The 16,974-nt window shown below is 47.1% G+C and overlaps 1 protein-coding gene across 3 annotated transcripts in view; it reads left to right on the plus strand.

Annotated features, from left to right (window-relative positions):
* Positions 1–14,495, plus strand: part of UTP14A (UTP14, U3 small nucleolar ribonucleoprotein, homolog A (yeast)) — a 28,907-nt gene extending 14,412 nt beyond the window's left edge. For all 3 annotated transcript variants that reach the window (XM_011936974.1, XM_011936975.1, XM_011936976.1), the window contains 9 exons: positions 2,954–3,073; positions 3,171–3,265; positions 4,538–4,661; positions 4,756–4,833; positions 5,272–5,665; positions 9,515–9,915; positions 10,634–10,827; positions 10,957–11,056; positions 14,079–14,495. In XM_011936974.1, the coding sequence (XP_011792364.1) occupies positions 2,954–3,073; positions 3,171–3,265; positions 4,538–4,661; positions 4,756–4,833; positions 5,272–5,665; positions 9,515–9,915; positions 10,634–10,827; positions 10,957–11,056; positions 14,079–14,351 (1,779 nt within the window). In that variant the 3' untranslated portion in view covers positions 14,352–14,495. The remainder of the gene's footprint in view (positions 1–2,953; positions 3,074–3,170; positions 3,266–4,537; positions 4,662–4,755; positions 4,834–5,271; positions 5,666–9,514; positions 9,916–10,633; positions 10,828–10,956; positions 11,057–14,078) is intronic.
* The last annotated feature ends 2,479 nt before the right edge of the window (positions 14,496–16,974 follow it).

Below are 16,974 nucleotides of genomic sequence, written 5' to 3' on the forward strand. Positions count from 1 at the left end.
TGAGCCGAGATCGCACCACTGCACTCCAGCCTGGGCAACAAAGCGAGACTCCATCTCAAACAAAAAAAAAAAAATTCCATAACTTTTGACTATCACTCTCAACCCCGTCTTTGGAGCTCCAGTCTTATATTCCATGTGACTAGCAGGAATCACCTGGGTCTCCCATGTGCACCTTAAACTTAGTCCAGTCCAAAGTAAGCTTCGCATTTCCTTTCCCCAGACTTCCAAAACCTATACCCCTTCATTCTGCAACTCAGTTAACAACGTAACTTCCTACCCCAGTCACTTAGGTTGGAAACCTCAGTCATTTGATTCCTACTTGACCCCTTCACTGTCTCCCTCTCTGCCAGCTTATACAGGGGCTTAGGCCTGCAAATTCTGTCTCTGTAATAGTCCTTAGGCTCCTATTTTCTCTTCATTTTCATTTTCACTGCCCTAATTGAGGCCCTCATCGAACCTTTCCTTTGAAACTTTACATATATCCTCTACACAATCAGCAGGATTTTCATGCTGAAACACGAAATTGATTGTTGCTCTCCTTAAAATCCTTCAAAGGCTGTTCACTTACAGAATAAAATAAAATTACCTAGCATTTTAGCTATGTTGGACAACACATTCTATTACATACCACTCCTTTCCCTATGTCTGTGTTTTTGCTTATGCTCATCTGTTTGGATTTTTTTTTCCTCCTGACAGAACTGTACTTAGGCCTCAAAGCCTAATTCAAAAGGTCACTTCCTTCCCCAAGCCTAACCTACCTCCTAATAATATTTAATGGTGATTTCCTCTGTGATTACCCCTATAGAATAACGTAGCAGTATGTATTTAACCCATTACGTTATGCTGTTTGTGTTGTGTATGCCTCTGCTCTGAAAGGCTGTGAGCTCCATGAGGACAGGAACTATCTTAATCAATTGTGTATTCCTAGCACCCCACACAAGTGCCTGGAATATAGCTACAATCAACAAATGTTTGTAAACTGAATTGAATTGAAGGGACATTACAGCATTGTAGTATAAATCACTTTGTAGCCTGTGATTGATCACTACTGCAAATACTAAAAATGGAAGAACACGTACCTTTACTATTCAGTAGAACAGTTTTATGGTTAAATCAATAGCATCGTGTAACATGTGATGATGTGCGTTTATGCATTTATCCAAATATTTGTAAGTTTAATACTGACCATGATGTATATGGCTATTGAAGAAAACCACACATAATATGTGTGTGAGGTTTGAAACTAGCTCTGTTGCCTAGGGCTGTCTTTGTGCCTTGCCAGAATGTGGACCGTGGCATGATCGGCCTGATTATTTAGCCATCCTCATGAGAGCATGTGGAATAACTGGTTTACAGTTCATTCGTTTCATACATACTCTACCTAGCATGCAAAATTAACTGGAAACTGAGGAATTGGAGCCAAAGTTAGAAAATGAGGAGAGTTCAATTTGAACCATCAGGAAACAGGCTAATTACATGAAGGTCTTTTTCTTTTTCTTTTTTTTTAGCATAATAAATAGAGATGGGGTTTCACCACGTTGCCCAGGCTGGTCTCAAACTTGTGGGCTCAAGCAGTCCTCCTGCCTCAGCCTCCCGAAGTGCTGGGATTACAGGCCTGAGCCACCATGCCCATCCTATATTTTTTTAAAGGCAATATCCTTTTGTGCTCAAGAAATTAAGACACACACCCCACCACAAACTACATTTGAAGACTGTGCCAAAAAAAGTCGTGTTTTTTCTCATTTTCTTTCATCAGTAATTAATGATACCAAGAACACTTATATGCATGGTTTATAGCAGTGGGCTATGGTCAAAAAAAGTTGGGCTTCCCCTCTGAGACATTTGCAGATCTATTTCCTAGGTATATTATCAGTGGCAAATAATGCTTATCTTAAGATCTAACCTCACAGGGCATGCTGGGCTCACGCCTGTAATCCTAGCACTTTGGGAGGCCAAGGCAGGAGGATTGCTTGAGGCCAGGAGTTTAAGGCCAACCTGGGCAACATGGCAAAACCCTGTCTCTACAAAAAATAAAAAAAAAATTAGCAGATATGGTGGCTTGCACTTGTGGTCCCAGCTGCTCAGGAGGCTGAGGCAGAAGGATCACTTGCGCACTAGAGGTGGAGGTTGCAGTGAGCTGATATTGGAGTGCCAGTGGACCCCAGCCTGGGTGACAGAGGAAGACTCTGTCTCAAAAAAAAAAAAAAAAACTAACCGCCCCTTCCCTCTAGAAATATTCTAAAAGAAGGCTTATGATATGAATTTGAGACTCCTAACTATAAAGTAATAGTTATGTGCTTCAAATAATACATAACAATACAGGGACTCAAGGGCAATGTGCCTAGATTCTTAAGAGAATGGAAATCTGTTTAACATATATTGGTAACCTGGGCCGGGCGCAGTGGTTCATGCCTGTAATCCCAGCACTTTGGAAGGCCAAGGCGGGCAGATCACGAGGTCAGGAGATCGAGACCACCCTGGCTAACATGGTGAAACCCCGTCTCTACCAGAAATACAAAAAATTAGCCAGGCATGGTGGCAGGTGCCTGTAGTCCCAGCTACTTGGGAGGCTGGGGCAGGAGAATGGCGTGAATCCGGGAGGCAGAGCTTACAATGAGCCGAGATCGCACCACTGCACTCCAGCCTGGGCAACACAGCAAGACCCATCTCAAAAAAAAAAACAGACTGGTAACCTGAACACAGTGATCCTTCTCAGCAGTATTAGAGAGTAGCCTCAGCATCTCCCTGCTGAAGTTGTCATATAAGAATCAAATAAGGCTTTATTTACACTGCTGACAACAAGACTGGAACCCCCTTCTCTTGCTGTAACAGCCAATCCTATCCACTTATGATTCCAATTATAGTGTCGTAAGTTAGATAATCATAGGAATATAAAGAAAGAAAGCTGTAAGAGCATGGCTTAAGACTCAGAATGTTTTGTTGCTTCTTTAAGGCAAGAACTCCCCTGGAGCAGGAAATTTTCAACCTCCTCCATAAGAACAAGCAGCCAGTGGCAGACCCTTTACTGACCCCCGTGGAAAAGGCCTCTCTCCAAGCTATGAGCCTGGAAGAGGTAAGTGTGTCATAGGCCCTTCACACCCAGGCATGCCACGCTTCTCCTAGCATTTGTCTTCTGGCCCAGATGTCACTGTAAATGTCATTTGTTATAGGCAAAGATGCGCCGAGCAGAGCTTCAGAGGGCTCGGGCTCTGCAGTCCTACTATGAGGCCAAGGCTCGAAGAGAGAAGAAAATCAAAAGTAAAAAGTAAGGAAGCCCCTGTGAACTGGCCTTTGGTTCCACAGAAGAAAGTCATGTGGCTCATCATAAATTCTTTGGAGAGAACCTTTGATGCGGCAACTAGAGTCATGTAGATGAGGTCCCAAACAGGAGTGACTAGCCTTTTGTTCCCCACAAACCAACCTCATACAGTTTTGCCAAAAAGAGGACTATTCAGTTACTTTCTCTACCTTCCAAGGCATCACAGAGTGGTTCTGCAGAATGAGCTCTGAATTCCAGAGCTGTTAAGGCCAATAGGGCTTCCTTCCTGCCTTTTTGCCTCTTTGAAACTTGTTGGCCACATGTGGTGGCTCATGCTTGTAATCCTAGCACTTTGGGAGGCCGAGGTGGATGGATCACTTGAGCTCAGGAGTTCAAGACCAACCTGGCAACTGGTAAAACTGGCTGGACACGGTGGCTCATGCCTGTAATCCCAGCACTTTGGGAGGCTGAGGCGGGTGGATCACTTGAGGTAAGGAATTCAAGACCAGCCTGGCCAACATAGCAAAACCCCATCTCTACTAAAAATACAAAAATTAGCCAGGCGTGGTAATGTGCACCTATAGTCCCAGCTACTTGGGAGGCTGAGGCGGGAGGATTGCTTGAACCCAGGAGGTGGAGGTTGCAGTGAGCCAAGATCACATCACTGCACTCCAGCCTGGGTGACAGAGTGAGACACTGTCTTAAAAAAAAAAAATGAGGTTGGGCGCAGTGGCTCAAGCCTGTAATCCCGGCACTTTGGGAGGCTGAGACGGGCAGATCACGAGGTCAGGAGATTGAGACCATCCTGGCTAACACGGTGAAACCCCGTCTCTACTAAAAAATACAAAAACTAGCTGGGCGAGGTGGCGGGCGCCTGTAGTCCCAGCTACACGGGAGGCTGAGGCAGGAGAATGGCGTAAACCTGGGAGACGGGGCTTGCAGTGAGCTAAGATCCGGCCACTGCACTCCAGCCTGGGCGAAAGAGCGAGACTCCGTCTCAAAAAAAAAAAAATGAAACTTGTTCTACTCCTCCCTTGAGTTATAGAGGCAAAGGAGACTCTTTGAGCCACAGAGGTCTACCCTGAGGACTGTGGGTACCAAGAATCCTGCTAGTCCTCTCAGGTCCCAAACTGACTCCCTATAGCCAACTAGCTCTATGATGCCTGTTCCAGCCCCCTGCCCAGGGAACCCATTGGGTAGTATGGGCACTTGTGCCTATGACATCCGTGCTTCAGCTAAATTGCTAAACTCTTCCCTCCTACCCCTCTTACCCTACAGGTATCACAAAGTCGTGAAGAAAGGGAAGGCCAAGAAGGCCCTAAAAGAGTTTGAGCAGCTGCGGAAGGTTAATCCAGCTGCGGCACTAGAAGAACTGGAAAAAATTGAAAAGGCCAGAATGATGGTGAGACTACCTCTTGCCCCACCCCCACCCCTTTGAACCAGCTTTCCTTGGAAGCCACTAAAGGTCTAAATCTCACTCTGTTCTTTCTTTCTAGGAAAGAATGAGCCTTAAGCACCAAAACAGTGGGAAATGGGCCAAGTCAAAGGCAATTATGGCCAAATATGACCTGGAGGTAAGAGACCCTTGGGGTGAGAGAAGATCTGGAATTGGAGGATGCTAGCAGAAGCAGAGTTGGCGAAGAGCCATGAGGATGGATAGAAAACCAGGAATCTAAAAAGGCATCAGAAAAATCTCTAAGGCAGAAAGGAAAATGACCAGAAACAAGGTGGAAAAGGACAGATGAAAGGGAAACAGCATTGAAGGCAAGTCCAGAGCAGGAGAGGAGCTTTTTAAAATCTTATTTCACCTGTTGATTCCTTGAGGACAAAGAATTTGTCTTCCATTTTATACCACAGCTATTAACCCAGCATTGTATATGTAGTTTAAACAGTAGGTACCAGTAAGAAATACCAAGTCAAATCGAGAGGAGGCAGCTTTATGAAATGGACCAGGAAAGGTATTATCGCAGTCACTAATGACAGGGCTCTCATGCTGTGACTCTTTCCTCCAGGCTCGCCAAGCTATGCAGGAACAGTTGGCCAAGAACAAAGAACTAACACAGAAACTCCAGGTAGCCTCTGAGAGTGAGGAAGAGGAGGGAGGCACAGAAGAAGTGGAAGAACTCCTTGTCCCTGATGTAGTGAATGAAGTGCAGATGAATGCAGATGGGCCGAATCCCTGGATGCTCAGGAGCTGTACCAGTGACACCAAAGAGGCTGCAACCCAGGAGGACCCTGAGCAACTGCCAGAGCCTGAGGCCCACGAAGTTTCTGAAAGTGAGGGAGAAGAGAGACCAGTGGCAGAAGAAGAAATTTTGTTGAGAGAATTTGAGGAAAGGCGATCCCTTAGAAAAAGATCTGAGCTCAGCCAGGATGCTGAGCCAGCAGGCAGTCAAGAAACAAAAGGTGAGCTGTGATAAAATGGAAGGGAGAAATTCCTAGTGCTGTGGACAGACTATGGGAGAAAAAAAAATGTGTCCACCCACACACACAACTGCATAAGTGATTAGGCTCTAGGGACTTGCAAGAGTGCATGCACTGGATCCCTGTAGAGAAATTACATTCATAACTACTTTTCTTTGAAGGCATTTAATAAGCAGTCGTCTGCATGGCCATGCAACGTGGTTCAGGCACATTTTCTGTTTTTGGGGGCTTACAGCCTTCAGAAAGCCATAATAACTAAACCATCCTTGAAGTTAGGGTGTGAGTTAGTGTTCCTGGTACCTACACACCAGGGAGAAGTACATATGGTAGAATGGCAAATCTGAAAGTCCATTCACACCTGTAGACACAGATAGGTCGATTTTGAGACATTAGGAAACATCTTCTAATTGCCAGATTTTTTTGTTTTGTTAGTTAAGTAGGAGTGGCATTTTTAGCACTTCTTAATGCTAGTTTATGTGTGTCTACATGGGGTGAGACTTTACGGAATGAATGACTCCACGGGGCTACATGGCAAATTAGAATTGTGACTCCATGCTCAGGCTCTATTTGTACTTTATATTTTCTACCTGTTATCTTGAAGAGATCTTATTAACAGTGTTAGCACCTGTGAGATTGGTCAGCGTTCCCATTCTGGCAATAAACCAGGACACTAAAAAGCCTGACTAGGAAAACGACCTATATTGAGAAATCACTTGGCTATCTGGACAAATTACCAGGTCTGGTTTGGTTCCACATAGGAATGCATTTAGATGACGGCAAAAATCTGGTTTTACATGGCAAAAAAAAATTATTTTTTTCTACTTTTTTTTTGTTTAAGAGACAGGGTTTTGCTCTGTCATCCAGGCTGGAGTACAGTGGTGCAATCATACCTTACTGCAGCCTAAGACCTCCCAGGCTCAAGCGATCCTCTTGGCTCAGCCTCCCAACTAGCTGGGACTACATGTATGTGCCACCATGCTGAGCTAAGTTTTTGTAGAGACTGAGATCTTGCTCTGTTGCCCAGGCTGGTCTTGAATTCCTGGCCTCAAGCTATCCTCTCACCTCAGCCTCCCAAGGTGTTAGGATTACAAGTGTGAGCCACCGCGGCCGGGCGCGGTGGCTCAAGCCTGTAATCCCAGCACTTTGGGAGGCCGAGACGGGCGGATCACAAGGTCAGGAGATCGAGACCATCCTGGCTAACACGGTGAAACCCCGTCTCTACTAAAAATACAAAAAACTAGCCGGGCGAGGTGGCGGGCGCCTGTAGTCCCAGCTACTCCGGAGGCTGAGGCAGGAGAATGGCATGAACCCGGGAGGCGGAGCTTGCAGTGAGCCGAGATCACGCCTCGGCACTCCAGCCTGGGCGACAGAGCAGAGACTCCGTCTCAAAAAAAAAAAAAAAAAAACAAGTGTGAGCCACCGCACCCAGACTCCTTTTTTTTCCTTTGTTTTTTTCAGGTTTCCACATACAAAAATTTATTTTAAAAGACCTATAATTTAGAATGTATTGTGGTGACCTTTACTTAATAGTTTTGGCTGGATATTTCTGGGATTAATAATTGCAAGCAGTCACTTCTGAGAGAATTTTGGAAAGCAGCACAGCGGGCTGAGATTGTTGGGGTGTCCATATATGACCACAGGACCCTAGTGGCTTTCTCTTAAGCCCCCTCAACAACTGACCATCTAGCTAAATGTGCAGAGCAGCTGACAGTGATATGAAAGGATGAAAGATAGATTTGCATTTCCTTAGACAGTAAATAAATCGAATTTTCTCAAACCTTCCAAGAGTGTCCTAAAATACTGGAAAGTCACGGACCCCAATGAAAATGAACAAGGAAACCTGATTCTTGAGAAATAAACATACATGTGTCCAAAGGCCAGATCTGAGGAGCTACAATGGCTTCATGCCAAAGCTAGAGAGCAGGATCAACTTGGGAATGGTGGCAACTTGAGTCGATGAAAAAGGCAGTTTAGAAGCATGTCACTGCCAGGTTTCCCTCCAGACTCCTTTTTTTTTTTTTTTTTGAGACAGGTCTCTGTCATCCAGGCTGAAGTGCAGTGGTGCAACCTTGGCTCACTGCAAGCTCCACCTCCCAGGTTCAAGCAATCCTCCTGCCTCAGCCCGCAAGTAGCTGGGATTACAGGCATGCACCACCACGACCAGCTAATTTTTGTATTTTTAGTAGAGACAGGGTTTCACCATGTTGGTCAGGCTGGTCTCAAACTCCTGGCTTCAAGTGATTCACCCACCTCAGCCTCCCAAAGTGCTGGGATTACAGGTGTGAGCCACTGTGCCCAGCCAGCCCCTCCAGACTCTTAAGACTAGTGTTATTTGCTCAGATGTTGCCAGTGGAAGTGTGAGCTACATCCACTGGATAAAGCAGCTACTTCATCCCTTGACTCAGCAACAGCAGATTATGAAATACTACTTTAAGATATGGAGTAGAAATTCTTGAGTCAAGATGAAAATCCTGGGCTGGCGCGGTAGCTCACACCTGTAATCCCAGCACTTTGGGAGGTCGAGATGGGTGGATCACGAGATCAGGAGATCGAGACCATCCTGGCTAACACGGTGAAACCCTGCCTCTACTAAAAATACAAAAAAATTAGCTGGGCATGGTGGTGGGCGCCTGTAGTCCCAGCTACTCAGGAGGCTGAGGCAGGAGAATGGCGTGAATGTGGGAGGCGGAGCTTGCAGTGAGCCGAGATTGCACCACTGCACTCCAGCCTGGGCGACACAGCGAGACTCCGTCTCAAAAAAAAAAAAAGATGAAAATCCTGGATAAGGTTTTTACAAGCAGTAAAGCATAAATTACAATGAAGTTACATTCAGAAGCCACCTGTTAAAGTGGCTTCCTTTTTTAAAATTTGGAACTTGGGACAATCTTCCCAAGTGGGGTTTATTGCACGAGGAACTTAAGCCACAGTCCCAGTCATACAGTGGATCATTGGCAAAGCTGGGAATAGGACCCAGGACGTCTGCTTTCCAACATGCTACTTTTTTTTTTTTTTTTGAGACAGGTCTTGCTTGCCCTGTTTGCCCAGGCTAGTATGCAGCGGCACAGTCACAGCTCCCTGCAGCCTTGATCTTCCGGCTCCAGTGATCCTCCCAGCTTAGCCTCCCAAGTAGCTGGAACTACAGATGCACACTGCCATGCCTGGAAATTTTTTGTTGTTGTTGGGGGAGTGGAGGTGGTAGAAATGAGTTCTCACTATGTTGCTTAGGCCAGTCTCGAACTCCTGGGCTCAAGCGATCCTCCCCACTCGGCCTCCCAAAGTGCTGGCATTACAGGCGTGAGCCACCATATCCAACATCGCACATGCTACTTTTTTTTTTTTTTTTTTGAGACAGAGTCTCGCTCTGTCACCCAGGCTGGAGTGCAGTGGCGCGATCTCAGCTCACTGCAAGCTCCGCCTCCCTGATTCCAGTGATTCTCCTGCCTCAGCCTCCCAAGTAGCTAGACTACAGGCACATGCCACCATGCCCGGATAATTTTTTATATTTTTAGTAGAGACAGGGTTTCACCATATTAGCCAGGTCTCGATCTCCTGACCTCATGATCTGCCCGCCTCGGCCTCCCAAAGTGCTGGGATTACAAGCATGAGCCACCGCGCCTGGCCACATGCTACTTTTAATTACCAAACTCCGTTGCCTGCTATGATTAGTGTACTCTCTAGGAGATTCAATGTACAGAATCTTCTTTTCCCCGTTTGTCCTCGTTAGAATGTCTTATGTGGTACCTAGCACTTGGTGGGTGCTCAACAAATGCTTACCGACCAGACAACGTACATACCTCCTTTTTCTGACAGCTTTCATTCTTTTTCCCCCAGATTCCAGCAGCCAGGAGGTGCTGTCTGAATTGAGGGTACTAGCTCAGAAACTGAAGGAAAATGATCAGTCTAGGAAGCAAAAAGCAACTTCAAAGGGGACTATTCCCCAGGTCCAGAGAGAGGAACCTGCCCCAGAAGAAGAGGAGCCCCTGTTGCTACAGAGGCCAGAGAGAGTACAGACGCTGGAAGAACTAGAAGAGCTGGGAAAAGAAGAATGTTTTCAAAATAAGGAGCTTCCCAGACCTGTGTTAGAAGGGCAGCAGTCAGAGAGGACCCCAAATAATCGCCCTGATGCCCCTAAGGAGAAGAAAAAGAAGGAGCAAATGATCGACCTACAGAACCTCCTAACCACACAGTCTCCCTCTGTGAAGTCTTTGGCAGTTCCCACAATAGAGGAGCTGGTGAGCAGAGCCAGGGTGGTGGGCCATTGTTCAGAAAGTGTCCTTGCACAAGGAGTAATGAAGCTTTGTTTCGCTGCGGGCACATTTCAGTAATTGAGAAGTCCAGAATAGTATAGGGCCAGGCTAGTCCCAGTGATGTTTTAATAGATGCAGATATATAGGTGCTGTCAAGACCCCTATTTCCAAAACCCTGATCCACCAAAACTCCTCTGGGGTGACTGTAAAACTGCTCTCAGAGGAAAGAGGGAGTAACAGAGTTCTGACCAGATCCCAGGCAGGACAACTCGAAGGTGAGTCATTGAACTGTTGCCAAAGTTTTATTTAGTGCGATCTCAAATGGTCTAAGACTCTCCAGTTAATCTGAAACTTAAAGTGAAGCATCCTGGCACCTGTCTTTTAAGGGATATAAGCTGGATGAAGCCTACAGTCTGGCCACTTAGAGCTCCTGCTGCTAACACGGGCCATTCCTTCCTCCACCCTGCAGCTTCCTTACTCAAAAGTTTAAAATTGTGTCATATGATAATGAGCTAGAGATACTTACCCTAGAGGGAAGAAAATTGGAGCATGATTGGCTGCGCATTAGTTTGTATCTCAAGACCATCATTGTTCAGCACTTCCCTCTAGGGGGCGCTAAAATGTCACGACCCAAAATTCAACCGTTCTCACCATGAACCACAGCTCATAAGCCAAGCTGTAGCTCTCGCTTGTTTCTCCCCAGGAAGATGAAGAGGAGAGAAACCAAAGGCAGATGATAAAGGAAGCTTTTGCTGGGGATGATGTCATCAGAGATTTCTTGAAAGAGAAGAGGGAAGCCGTGGAGGCTAGTAAGCCAAAGGATGTGGACCTGACGCTACCTGGCTGGGGCGAGTGGGGTGGTGTGGGCCTAAAGCCCAGTGCCAAGAAAAGACGCCGGTAAGAATGCAGAAGAAAGTCTGTCAAAAGGGCACTAGGTTCTCCCCCATCGCCCTTCGGTGTCCTCCCTACCCTTTTGACTAAGTCCTTAATGCTCCTAGTCAGATGTCCTGTTGTTTTGCTTTCCAGGTTTCTCATTAAAGCCCCTGAGGGTCCTCCAAGAAAAGATAAGAATTTGCCAAATGTGATTATCAATGAGAAGCGCAACATCCACACGGCGGCTCATCAGGTGAGAACTTAGAGAGTTCTTTAGCTGCCTGACTCTCTTGCTTGAGAGGAGTATTCTAGTGATCTGTAGTCAAGAGGGACGTGTGATCTTGACCACAGAATCAAATCTATTGTTTTCACTGAATGGCTGTTAGATTTATCATCTCAGATAGACTATGCTGTTTTAATTACTGGCCAGGAAAAAAGTTTAGAGTCAAGGTAATGCTCAAACAGAGGCTATAAGGTTTGAGCTGTAGCTTAAGAAAAATGAAGACAAACCGGTACTTGTTCAGGAGAATGAGAAGATTGTAAGTTGTGTCACATGATAACGAGCTGGGGATGTTTACAAGAGAAGAAAATTTGAGCGTGATTACGGTGTTCAAGTATATCGAAGGTTACTGTATGAAGTCACATAAAGTAGAAGTTAGAGGAGATACAGAATTCAAGGCTGCTCTGGGAGTATGAGTACGTGTAAAGGGGACTCAAGAATGAGATTGAGGCCGGGCGCGGTGGCTCAAGCCTGTAATCCCAGCACTTTGGGAGGCCGAGACGGGCAGATCACGAGGTCAGGAGATCGAGACCATCCTGGCTAACACGGTGAAACCCCGTCTCTACTAAAAAAATACAAAAAACTAGCCGGGCGTGGTGGTGGGCGCCTGTAGTCCCAGCTGCTCGGGAGGCTGAGGCAGGAGAATGGTGTAAACCCAGGAGGCGGAGTTTGCAGTGAGCTGACATCCGGCCACAGCACTCCAGCCTGGGTGACAGAGCGAGACTCCGTCTCAAAAAAAAAAAAAAAGAATGAGATTGGACTAGATGACCTTTATGTTCCCTTCAATTCTGAGATCTGTCCCCAGCCAGTATATTGAAATGAGTTACGTTTTTCCCTCTGAAGGAATAAAGAACTAATGGCTACAGAACAGAGGTAAGAAGATACACATTTCAGTAACATTCTTTTTTATCTTATTTTGTAAACCAATCATTGCAGAAACTGAAACGTAACTACTGCAGTCCCAATTAAGGCTATATAACTAGAAAATAGGCAGTTACACGACAAGGGAAGGGGGGAAAGGGTGCTTCAGTGGGCCAGGATTCCAGGTGATGGGTAGAGTAGGGAGCTCAATAAAGACGACCGTTCCCTTCCAGGGGTCTGTTTGTTTTTTTAATGCAGTCATGGCAAACTGACAAATAGTTTTCTAGGAATCTCCCCTGATTTTCATCTTTTTAATAAGTTACTGCAGGTTCCAACATGCAGTAGAATAAAGTGCTTCAAGGTGCCTAGGGGGGACTTCTGAGACTGAATACTTTGTCCAGGTGTTCTCTTTGTCCAGGTGTTCTCTTTTTCTGTTGCCCTGGTTGACAAGCACAGATGTAGCCGTCAACCCAAATAAGACATATCCTTAACTTAAAGAGAATCTGTTTCCTTCGCTACTACCAGGAGCACCAGATAGTGCTTAGCTTCTCTTGAGTATTCCACTGAATGTTTCCAGAGAGTACTGATTTGCTTTTTTTGTTTGTTTTTGTTTTGTTTTCAGATGGAGTCTCACTCTGTCACCCAGGCTGGAATGCAGTGGCATGATCCCAGCTCACTGCAACCTCCACCTCCCAGGTTCAAGCTATTCTCCTGTCTCAACCTCCTGAGTAGCTGGGATTACAGGCATGCGCCACTACGCCCAGCTTATTTTTGTATTAGTAGAGACGGGGTTTCAGCATGTTGACCAGGCTGGTCTTGAACTCCTGACCTCAAGTGATCTGCCTGCCTTGGTCTCCCAAAGTGCTGGGATTACAGGTGTGAGCCACCGTGCCCTACCAAAGACTACTGTACATCCCCATTTTCTGCTTACGTGTTTTCCTCCTTTGGCCATTGGGGAAGTGTTGAAAGATTATTTAAATGTCTGAAGGTAGAAATGTGGTAGAGGAATACCAGGCAAGGAAACAGGAGCTTTGGGTTCTGTTCTCCAATGCTGCTCCTCATTTACTTAGGTCCATCATTTCCTCCCTCTAAGCCAAATTTTCAGGCCAGAGATGACCATTGCCAATATCTACGGCCTTCCAGCTCTACATTCTGTGGTGCCAAAAGAAGATGAAGCCAAGTGGGCTGGGCGCGGTGGCTCACGCCTGTAATCCTAGCACTTTGGGAGGCCAAGGCCGGCGGATCATGAGGTCAGGAGATCGAGACCATCCTGGCTAACACGGTGAAACCTTGTCTCTACTAAAAAAAAAATTCAAAAAAATTAGCCGGGCACAGTGGCAGGTGCCTATAGTCCCAGCTACCCGGGAGGCTGCGGCAGGAGAATGGCGTGAACCCGGGAGGCAGAGCTTGCAGTGAGCTGAGATCACGCCACTGCACTCCAGCCTGGGCGACAGCGAGACTCCATCTCAAAAAAAAAAAAAAAAACCCAAACAAAAACAAACAAAAACAAAGATGAAACTAAGTGTGATGGCCTGGTAGAGTTCAGGATTCGGGTTCCTTGAAACATCAATTCTAAGAGAGGGAAGGAGGAGACTGAGAGCATAAAGAGGGTAGAAAAGTTATAAAATCCACAGGGATACACAATGGTCTGGATTCTTGCAGTGACAGTGTTACATAGGAAAGCTCACTCTGGGACAACAGCCCTGGAGCTCCTGTAGCTGGATAGGGACAGTGTCACTTGTAATCCCAGCTACTTGGTAGGCAGAGGTTGCAGTGAGCAGAGATTACCCCACTGCACTCCAGCCTGGGCAACAGAGTGAGACTCTGTCTCAAAAAAAAAAAACAAAAACAAAGACAGAAGTAGTGTCAGGTTGGTTTTTTAGACCTGAATTGTTGAATAAACAGGGGATCCAGAGCCAGCTTAGGCCCCCCTACTCCCAAATGTCATCAAGCAGATTTGACTCCTAAGAGCAGATGGAAGCGATGAGATGCCTTAACCTCTTAGTCTCTTCACTTGCAGTCATCATGTGGAACCGTGGCCTGTACCAAAACAGTACCTGATGAGAGTTGCCGGTACAGTGTATAACTGCACCCCAGGCCTGCCTCATACCAAATCATTCTCCTTCCTTTCCAGGTACGAGTGCTTCCATATCCATTTACCCACCATTGGCAATTTGAAAGGACCATCCAGATCCCCATTGGATCCACATGGAACACCCAGAGGGCTTTCCAAAAGCTGACTACTCCCAAGGTCGTCACCAAGCCAGGCCATATCATTAACCCCATAAAAGCAGAGGATGTGGGCTACCGGTCTTCCTCAAGGTCGGACCTGTCTGTCATACAGAGGAATCCAAAACGAATCACCACACGTCACAAAAAACAGCTGAAGAAAAGCTCTGTAGATTGAGTTGCTGGAGGAGTGACAGCCAGGAGCCCTGACTTCACTTCCTTTGGTCCAGTTTTACTCTGGTACAGGGTGGATTCCAAAACTGGCTCAGTACATTGCATGTAGTTGAGCCACATTTTAAAAATAAAGGCATTTTTAAATCTATTTACCTGGAGTATATGTTGCGTTGTCCCCCAGTGGAATCATTTCGTTCAAGTCAGACACCTTTGGATTCTCCAGCATTGCATTTCTCGAGTTGCACTTGTCAGGGCCACTTCCTTTTCTTACCAAGGATTATGTAGTTGGTCCTAAATCGAAGTGGAGAAAATTCACTGCAGTCTGTAATCTTAAATATATCACATCAGATATGATCCACCATTAATAACTGCCAACTGGAAGAGACAGGGTTAATAATGATAAAATACTGTATATTTTAACCTCTGAACCTAGAAAGAGGATGTACAAACTGCAATTGGATTCTGCCCTAGACTGATTCTAAGACCAGGACGGTGCTGAAGCTGGGTTCTGTCCCCACAAATCTAGCCACAGCCATTTTTTTCACGTGTGTGAGCTTCCCGGCTTGTACAGGCTGCTGTCTACAATATCTCGCATATAACCTTCTACTTATTTTCTCATAAGAAGACCAGGAGGTTTTACCCTTATTTTGTAGATAAAGGTAGATGTGATTTCAGAAGTAAACCTCTATTGCCTTTCCTTCCTAACTCAGGGCCCACTCCTCACCATTGATTGAAAGTGTAGTTTATTCAAGCATTGCTTTGCTATGTGACAGTTCACATGGGCTTCTCAGCTCTGAGGAACTTGGCCTCCCTTTGGATGGCAAGAAATATATGGAAAGAGCCCCTGCAGCTCAATTTCCTAACAAGGAATTTGGGAAACCTAATTCCAAAATGACACCACTACTGCACCTTGCCTCCTGCCTTGGAGATTCAGTCCCATCCCCAGCATTCTTAGACCACAGTGGGTTCATTTTTGTGTCACAGGTCCCTCTAAAAATATGCTGAACGTTATGAACTGTCTCCAGAAAAATGTGCGCACACACACATTTGTATGGCATTTTACATAAAGTTTCAGGGGTTTTCAAGACATTTGGAATCCCTGGGCCAAAAGTTGTACCACTCCCAAATTTTCTTTTGCAATCCCCCCAACAGATACGGCCTTCTCTTCTGAGCACACCGCTCTCCAAATCAGTTCCAAAATGTTTAGACCTCAATGGTAGCTAGTCCCAGTATCTTCATAGGAGAAAATTTTCAGAATAGAGCGATGTATCTAGTGTTACACATCAAACCGAAGTGAAAAGCCAAAGGATAAATTTCTATGAATTCCCCAGCGGTCCCCTGTGGCCCCCTACCATTGCTCATCCTCCGGAAAGGGAAGAGAAAATGAGTATGTTGAGCAGTGTTCAGTGCCCAAAAGGTATGCTTAAGTTATCCATTGGCTTGAGATTATCCACGATCCACTCGCTGGTTGACACTTAAGTCAGTAGCCAGTGATAGGGGATGCGGGACCCCTGCCCATTCCTGCCTCCGTTTAAGAGACCACAACATTCTCTTGCACTCTTTTGAGCACAAAGCTGCTACCTCTGTCCCACCCACCCCCCAAATTGAAGCACCCAATCAAGTGTCCCCGGTAAACGGCCAATCCCCATCTACTTTCCCGGGACCCTCTTCAGCTCCGTTTGCTCCCCACTACCCAGGAGTGATGCAAGCGACCCCATCCTTAAAGGAGAGGGCAGGTGCCGGAACGTGCCATAAACGACGCCCATTCCCAGCCTTCCAAGCCCCCAAACGGATTCGATTGTTGTTTCGTGGGGCTTTTTTTTTCTTTTCTTCCTCCGAACCTCCGAAGTGTTCTCCCTTCCCATTGGCCGAAGCTGCCCCTTGACGCCACCCTGGCCTTGCTCGCTGATTGGTCCATTCTGGATGTGCCCAAGCCTTTTTCCCAGGGTGTGGCGCCCCCCCGCCCCCAACAGGGTTCTGACCCCTGGCTCCTCCCTTCCCCCAAGCCCCCCTCTCTGTTCCGAATGGTTCCGCCCTGGCTCGGCTCCCCCACGGCCCAGGCCGCTGCCCTTAGGGCCCCCGGACGGGGCGGGGCACACTGGGGACGGGCAGAGGGCGGTGGTGGCGCCTTCCTGCCGAGTCCGAGGCCGCCCCCGCCACCCTTCTCTAACCCTTGTAGGTCCCACTTTCCCCTGGGCAGTTCTCCTCCTGCATCGGTAGCCCCGTCCCGTCTGTGCAGCCCCCACCGTGGTCTTTGGGTCATCCCGAACAGCGGCGTTAAATCCCTGCCCTCAGCGCTGCACACACGCCCATCCGCCTCCACCCTCGGGTCCCCGCACCACCCCCTTTCCCCGTGTCGGCTCCCCCTTCCCCTCCCGAGACCGCGGAAGCTCCGACCCCCTTCCCTCGCGGACTGTCCATCCCCAGGACCCCCGTCCCTGTGTGTGGTCAGTCCCAGCGGCCTCCCCTTCGCGGCCTCCCTTTGCCTTCGTGGCGAGTGTGGTGGAGCACTCCCGCCCCCCTTTTCTCCGTACCCCCGCGCTCCCTTCTTATGTTGTCCCTTCATGTCCCTCCCTAAGTCCCTCCCACACTATGCCCCCCCGCTGTACACACACACCCCTCCCCGC

Source organism: Colobus angolensis, unplaced genomic scaffold, assembly GCF_000951035.1.
Source record: "Colobus angolensis palliatus isolate OR3802 unplaced genomic scaffold, Cang.pa_1.0 Scaffold159, whole genome shotgun sequence".
In the NCBI taxonomy this organism is placed as follows: Eukaryota; Metazoa; Chordata; class Mammalia; order Primates; family Cercopithecidae; genus Colobus; species Colobus angolensis.